The sequence below is a fragment of the Bison bison genome, unplaced genomic scaffold (assembly GCF_000754665.1).
Source record: "Bison bison bison isolate TAMUID 2011002044 unplaced genomic scaffold, Bison_UMD1.0 scf7180017858072, whole genome shotgun sequence".
In the NCBI taxonomy this organism is placed as follows: domain Eukaryota; kingdom Metazoa; phylum Chordata; class Mammalia; order Artiodactyla; family Bovidae; genus Bison; species Bison bison.
Window position 1 is genome coordinate 58,851 of NW_011488645.1, and position 7,737 is coordinate 66,587.

The window sequence follows — 7,737 nt, forward strand, 5'->3', positions numbered from 1 at the left end:
GGGGACCGTGGTAGGGGATGAGGCAGCTGCAGACCCACAGAGCTCTGGGCAGTCATGTAGGGGTCACTGGGGAGGTCTCTGATCTGATCTGGGCTACTGGGCGGGGGAACATCCAGTTAACCAGCTGTTGCTGCAGCTCAGAAGTGGTTGTTGCTCAGCCCAGGGAGGTAGGGGTAGTAAGAGCCTGGCTGGTTTTGAAGGCAGGTCAAGATGTGGTGAGAGAGAGAAGGCAAGGATGACTCCCAAGTCTCTGGCCTGAGCACTGGGAAGGATGGAGTCACTGTGTCCTGAACCCAGGAGGACTGGTGGCACATGCTGGGGAGGAGATCAGAGGCCGCGGAGGGGGCTCCCCATGGTGCTGACTTCGGGGCCATGATTGCTTTCCTGTAACACGTGCTTTCCCACATAGCATCAACTTGAAAATCTAATGCCAGAGGTTTCTTTTTAAGAATCAGCATCTGTTACCCAGACCTAACACCTGTGCAGGATCCCTGTGGGAGGGAACGCAGTTCTCCTAAATTCCTGGGCTTCCTTCCTGGCCAGTCCTGGGCCTTCCCTCCTGGCCTCACGCTCTGCCCTCCTCTCAGGAGTGCCACCGGGGAGGCCTGGCATGAGATCATGCTGTCCTGCCTCAGCAGTCGGGCCTGTGATGAGCTCGCCAATGCCACGGAGTGTGGGAGTGACTTCGCCTACTTCTACTTTGTCTCCTTCATCTTCCTTTGCTCCTTTCTGGTGAGTCCTGGACCCTGTGCACACCCCACTGCCACTTCTGCCTGTCTCAGACCAACCTGAGTCCCCCTGCTCTCTTGCTGACATCTGATTTTGACCCATGATGCATGAAAGCTGATTCCATGTTGATGGTCCTTGTCTCCCTGGGGATGAGGACCACGTTAATCCTGAAAGAACCCACTGCGTAATGAGCTCCTGTGGGCCTGCCTTTACTTCCGTGGAAAGGGCCTTGCATTTCTGTGGGGCACTATCCCTCAGTTCTCAGCTAGAAGGACTTGCACCGTGGTGGCAAGATACAGGCGCCAGCACTCCAGCCAGCCTGCCTGTGCCTGATGCGGTTCAGGAAACTCATGGGGTCAGGCTGGAGGTGTCCGCGGGCCACATCACAGTGAGTGGACTTTATCACGAGTCAGCAGAAGCCTCTGGGAGATGATGCACAGTGACATCGTCTGCTTGACATCTCAAAACCTCACTCTGGCTTCTGGTCAGGAGAGGCTGTGTGCGGCCAGGAGCTGATTGGAAGTGACAGTTGGAGAAGGGAGGGTGAGAAGGAAGCTGTGTGACGGGGGCCGCCCTGTACAGGCAGAGCTTACGTGACTGGTGACTGAACATGGGCATGAGAGAAAGAGGGGAGAGAGCTGTGTTCTGGGGCTTGCTGGGATGAGGCAGTGAATGATATTCCCCCGGGTGGAAGGCTGGGGAGCTGCGGGTGTGGTGGGCGGGGAGGCAGTGGAGGCGCGGGGGAGCCTCTGGCTGGAGATGTAAGTTCGCTGTCTTTAGTGTTTGGTGTATCAGTCAGGCTGGATGATACCCTTGAGGTCCCTGTGTGGTCCAGAGACCCGCGACTTAAGCATCACCTGAGCACTTGTTAGAAATTCAGATTCCTGGGTCCCTTCTAAGACTTACCGTACTGGAATCTTCGGGAGAGGGACCCAAGAGTCTGAGTTCTAACAATCTCCCAGGTGCTTCGACTCCCTCCCATACATATACTTTGCTGTACACTTAGCGTAAACCAACTATACTTTAAGAAAAACTTTTAAAATTAAATACAAAAGAACCCAATGACAAGATAGGAGGCCTCATACTTTGTGATTTAAAAATTGACGCCAAAACTTGAGTAAATCAAAACAGTATTATACTGGCATAAATCCAAACATATACACTGAAGGAATAGAGTTGAGACTAGAAATAAATCCTCATATACATGGTCAAAAGATTTCTAACAAGGCTGCTGAAACCATTTAGTTAGGAAAGATAAACCTTTCAACAAATGGTGGTGGATACCCACATGCAAAGAAGAATGAAGTGGACTTTACACCATATGTAACAATTAGCTGGAGACTTGCCTGGTTAACACTCCGCAGTTGCACTGCAGGGGGTGCACATTTGATCCCCAGTTGGGGAAATAGGACCCATATGCTATGGGGCATGGCCGAAAAGAAGAAAAAAGAAAAGAAAAGAAGTTACCTCAAAATTGATAAAGACCTGAAGACAAGAGCTTAAACTATGAAACTCTTAGAAGAAAACATTGTAGTCTCAGATTCATAACCTCAGATTTGGCAAAGGATTCTTAGATTTGACACCATAATCCTGAGTAAGAAAAGGAAAAAATGGACTATTCAAAATTTGAAACTTTTGTGCATCAGAAGACACTATTATACAAAGTGAAAAGGCAACCCAAGGAATGGGAGAAAAGTTTAGCAGATAGTGTATATGATAAGGGGTTAATATCCAAAATATATAAAGAGCTCCTGCATCTCAACAATAAAAGATAACCATATAAAAATGGACAAAGTACCTAAAGAGACATTTCTCTAAAAAAAAAAACGAAACAAAACAAAACAAAAAACTGTACAAATGGCCAGCAAGTACGTAAAAATATTCTCAACATCAGTGATCATTAGGGCAAAGCAAAGCACAACCCATGAGGTACCACTTCATACCTATTAGTATTGCTATTTGAAAAAACAAGACAAAATAACAAGTTTTGTGAGGATATGGAGAAATTGACAGCCTTGTGCACTGCACATGGAAATGTAAAATGGTAAAGCCACCATGGAAAACAGTATGGTGAGTCCTTAAAATAATAAATGTACAATTATAGTAGGATTCAACAGTTCTACTGGGCACAGCCCGGATGCCCATCAGTAGGTGAATGGATAAACAAGTCGTGGTTTAGTTGAGCCGCTCAGTCGCGTCCAGCTCTCTGTGATCCCATGGACTGCAGCGTGTGAGCCGCTCAGTCGCGTCCAGCTCTCTGTGATCCCATGGACTGCAGCGTGTGAGCCGCTCAGTCGCGTCCAGCTCTCTGTGGCCCCATGGACTGCAGCGTGTGAGTCGCTCAGTCGCGTCCAGCTCTCTGTGGCCCCATGGACTGCAGCGTGTGAGTCGCTCAGTTGCGTCCAGCTCTCTGTGGCCCCGTGGACTGCAGCACACCAGGTCTGCCTGTCCGTCACCAACTCCCGGAGCGTGTTCAAACTCATGTCCATCGAGTTGGTGATGCCATCCTACCATGTCATCCTCTGCCGTCCCCTTCTCCTCCCGCCTTCAATCTTTCACAGCATCAGGGACTTTCCCAATGAGTCAGTTCTTCGCATCAGGCGGCCAAAGTATTGGAGCTTCAGCTTCAGCATCAGTCCTTCTAATGAATATTCAGTGTTGATCTCCTTTATGATTGACTGGTTTGATTTCCTTGCTGTCCAAGGGACTCTCAAGAGTCTTCTCCAACACCACAGTTCAAAAGCATCAATTCTTCAATGCTCAGCTTTCTTTATGGTCCAACTCTCACATCAAGGCGTGACTACTGGAAAAACCATAGCTTTGACTAGATGGACCTTTGTTGGCAAAGTAATGTCTCTGCTTTTTAATATGCTGTCTAGGCTGGTCATAGCTTTTCTTCTAAGGAAAAAGTGTCTTTTAATTTCATGGCTGCAGTCACCATCTGCAGTGATTTTGGAGCCCCCCAAAAATAAAGTCTGCCACTGTTTCCATTGTTTCCCCATCTACTTGCCATGAAGTGATGGGACCAGATGCCGTGATCTTCATTTTGTGAATGCTGAGTTTTAAGCCAGCTTTTTCAGTCTCCTCTTTCACTTTCATCAAGAGGCTGTTTAGTTCTTCTTCACTTTCTGCCGTGAGAGTGGTGTCATCTACCACATTTGTCGTAAACAAGTTGTGGCACAGACCTGCAAAGGAGTGTCACTCAGCCATAAACAGGAATGCAGCTCTGACAAATGCTGCAATAAGGATGCGCTTCGGAAACACGGCACTAAGTGCAAGAAGCCCGACACAAAGGCCATACGCTGTATGGACCCTTTTGTTTGAAATACCCCAAATAGATACCTTTCTAGGTACAGAAAGGAAATTGGTGGTTTCCAGGGAATGGGAGGACAGAGGTATAAGGAATGAGTACTTAGTATCATGTATTCTTCAGGAGTATGAGAAAAATTTGACACTAGGGAAGTGGTGGTTCACAGTTGTGCATACGCTAGATGCCACTGAATTATAGAATTACTTGTATGTTAAGTGAATTTCAACTCAGTTTAAAAGAACAAAACAAAATGCCTGAGTTTTAGGTCTCTAGAGCTCAAGTTATTAAGTCCAAAGTCGCCACTTTCCTTGAAGGCTTAGGTGAGAAGGGGAAAGCTGGGGGCCTCACAATGGGGAAGATTAACCCAGACGGCAGGACAGATGGTGGGCAGGAGTTGATGGGCCTGAGTGAGGATGGTGCAGATGTAGAGACTGAAGCCTTCAGAGGACCAGATCCTGGGCTAGGGTTGGCCTGTGGGACCTGGAGCCAGGGAAGGATGCTGCTCTTGGTGGTGGCGATGTGCAGGGGGCCTGGGAAGCCCTCTGAGAGGTCATGGGAGGAGCAGATGGGGCAGGCTCTGCCTGAGTCAGTGACCTCTGCTGCCCTAACTGCCTCACACAGAGACTTCTGCTGCAGGGGACGGGGAGGGCAGTGGGCAGGCTGAGCTTTCTGGACATCACCTCTTTTCCTTCCTGTCCTGCAGATGTTGAACCTCTTTGTGGCTGTGATCATGGACAATTTTGAGTACCTTACGCGGGACTCTTCCATCCTAGGGCCTCACCACCTGGACGAATTCATCCGGGTCTGGGCCGAGTACGACCCGGCTGCGTGGTGAGTGAGCTCCTGTGCTGCGTAGCCCTCAGGGTTGGTACGCACCACCCGCAGGTCTCAGCACAGGGCCGGGTGGCTACAGGCGTGTTTCAAGTGAGCGACCCCCTTTGGGTTTTGGCTGGGGGTCGGGATTCCATCCAGCTTCCTCCTGGGAGGTACACTCATGCTAGCTCCCTGTGCCCTTGTGTACAGCTCCCTGGGCTGAGAAATCCTCTTCTCAGGCCTGCAGTCCAGCCCTTAGGAGGTTGCCTGGGGGTCATCGAAGGTCTTCAGGGGGTCGTGACACTCAGGTTCCTATTGGGCAGGAGCTTACTGTCTTCTCACAAGGCATGTCACATCTGGGTTGTGAGAGGTCACAGGGCATCACCCTCTCATAGCTCTGAGGCCTCTGTGGCCAGAAACAACATGAGGCCTTAGTTCTTTCCCTCCATGGGCTCAGGGCCCGTCTGCCTGCTACCTCCCGGAGGACAAGAGTCCGTGCGCCTCTCTGTCACCAGCCCAGGCTGTGAATAGAGGGTTTTCGGTAAACTTTTATTGAAATCAGATGAACTGCCAGAAAAGGTCTAGTGTGTCTGAGGCTCTTTGGTCATGATGCAAAGCTGTTAATGGGTTGCTGTTTCATAAGTGAGGGCCAAATGCTTCCAGACAAAGCAAGGGTCTCCTGAAGAGAGTGATTGGGTCAGAAGACAGTGAAGACTGTGTGTTTCTTGAGGGAGTCCTGCACACCTGTGATGTTATGTCCTCGGGCCCAGCACAGCAGCGCGGGTCCTCCATCTGCCCATTTGTCTGTCCCTTTATTGAGTTCATCCCCTTGCCCATTTGTCTGTCCTTAGTTGAGTACTCGTTCCCTTGCTCATTCATTCAGGCACCCTCCAGAGCCGTGATGTGAAGAGTCACTGAGGACATGCCCTCTGCAGCAAAACATGGAATGTGCTTCCCCTTCTTTCTTGCAGGCGCCCCGGTCTGCCTGCGTCCCTGTTGCACGACTCTGTGTTCGGTCACCCCTTGTGTGGTAGAGGCCTAGAAGAGATGGTCAGGGTCCCCATGGGAGGACCCTGGGACTCTGAATCCAAGCTCAACAAGGGGAACACTAAGGAGCTTTCTGATCCCCCAGACCCCCAAAGGGCTGGGAGCTTGGCTGGGCTCCTGTACCTGCTTCTGATCCAGTCTTCTCAGACTTCCCACCCCATCACAGTGAGGACACAGAAGGTGCTGTGTGAGGCCCTTCCTAACCTGGGCAGCACCAGGGCCCTGGGGCTCTTCTGGGCCTAGAGCATCTCTGAGTGTTTTTCGCTGCAGTGGAGAATTTACAGTTTTCACACAGCGCAGAGCAGACCTGCCTGGTGTTTGTGTCTCGTGCTGTATGTGGCTTTTCATGGTCTCCGAGAGTCCTGTCGTTTTTAGCACATTTGCCCACAGCATGTGCTGGAGTTCACAGGCTCAGGCGTATCCCTGGGCTGTGTGGTCAGGAAGGCCCAGTCAGACTGAAGGGGAGACTGATCACACCTGAGACCTGGTCCTTGTCAGGCAAAGGGCAGGAGAGGGTCCTGCTGAGGCAGGACTGAGACTCATTCCAGGAGGATCCTCCTGACTGTGGTCAAAAGAGATGCTGCTGTCTCTGGGCATATTTTTTCCCAGAGGAGATTTGTGTTGTAGAAAGCAGAGAGGTTGTGTAGAATGACTTGGACCAACAGGCAAAGGGAGGTCAGTGCAGGTCTGCCAGAGGGGAGTGACGTCCCCCAGATCTTTGTGGACTGTAGACCCAGTACCTCCCCAACAGCCCAAAACTGATGCAAAACACACAAGAAGTGGACCTGGGCCAGGCTGCAGCTTTGTGACTGTGCACAGAGATGCTGACTGTTCCCCAAATCCAGAGTGCTAGACCTGGGGCCTCGGGAAGACACGGGCACTCAGGAATGTGGTGAAGAGCTTGTGGAAGAGTAGGGAACAGCGTGGAAGTCTCACCGCAGAGTACAGTGCCACGCAAGATAACATGTGATCTGTGGTCCGGAAGACGCACGGGCGTGGCCTGCAGCTGAATCTCAGACCTGCTGCTCTGGTGAGCGGCTCGGGCGGCAGAAGGCTGGGTGGAGACGGCTAAGCAGACCAGGCGTGGACCCCTCATCTGGGCATGCTTTGAGGCTGCCATTAGCCTCTGTGACCGATGCAGGGCCCTCACCATCTTTATTTCCCAGGGACCATCCGCTGTCTCCTTATTCTTGGGAGCCTGAAGCAAAAGCGAACTTTATGAAACTTTCTCAGCTTTTGTGTTTTGTGTGTACACTGTGTGTGTGCACAAGCATGTGCATGCGTGTTCTCTGTGCACAGATCTGTGTACACAGAGTGTGTGTGAGTGTGTTCATGTGCGGGCAGGCACATACCTGTGTGTACGTGTTCTTGCATGCATGTGAGGGCAGCGCGTCTTCGTGCGCGTGTGTGCACATGTGTGTGTGAATGCGGGGCATGGGCATGTCACGCCCATGTTCCATACTCTTCCATAATGTGTGCGTGGGCATGTACGTGTGTGCATGTGTGCACACGCGTGCTGTGGGAAGGAGAGGAGAACATGGAGTTATTGCTTTCTGGTGCCGCCTCCCCCACCTTCCCTTGTGTTGTTGCCTCCACACTTCACGGTGAAGTGCGGAGACTGATGGAGGCTCAGGACCAGCCCCTGAGTGATGAGTCTGCTCATCCCCACACTCATCCATCTGTCCAGTAAGCAGCCTGAGCCTGGGCCATGCGCTGGGGCCTGCACCCTCAGCTCTGCTCAGCCCAGCCGGCCGTGGGCGGAGGCGCTGCAGTGTGAGGCCAGGGCCCTGAGCCGGGAGAGGCTGGTGAGTCAGAGGAGGTGGCAGCTGAGCTGAACT

General features: G+C 51.4%; 1 protein-coding gene across 1 annotated transcript in view; it reads left to right on the plus strand.

The window, feature by feature from the left end:
* The window catches only part of LOC105004623 (voltage-dependent N-type calcium channel subunit alpha-1B), a gene marked incomplete at its 5' end in the record, with an annotated part of 57,622 nt that overhangs the window by 32,132 nt on the left and 17,753 nt on the right, over window positions 1–7,737 (plus strand). The window contains 2 exons of the mRNA XM_010862294.1: window positions 588–732; window positions 4,743–4,870. Coding sequence (XP_010860596.1) covers window positions 588–732; window positions 4,743–4,870 — 273 coding nt within the window. The remainder of the gene's footprint in view (window positions 1–587; window positions 733–4,742; window positions 4,871–7,737) is intronic.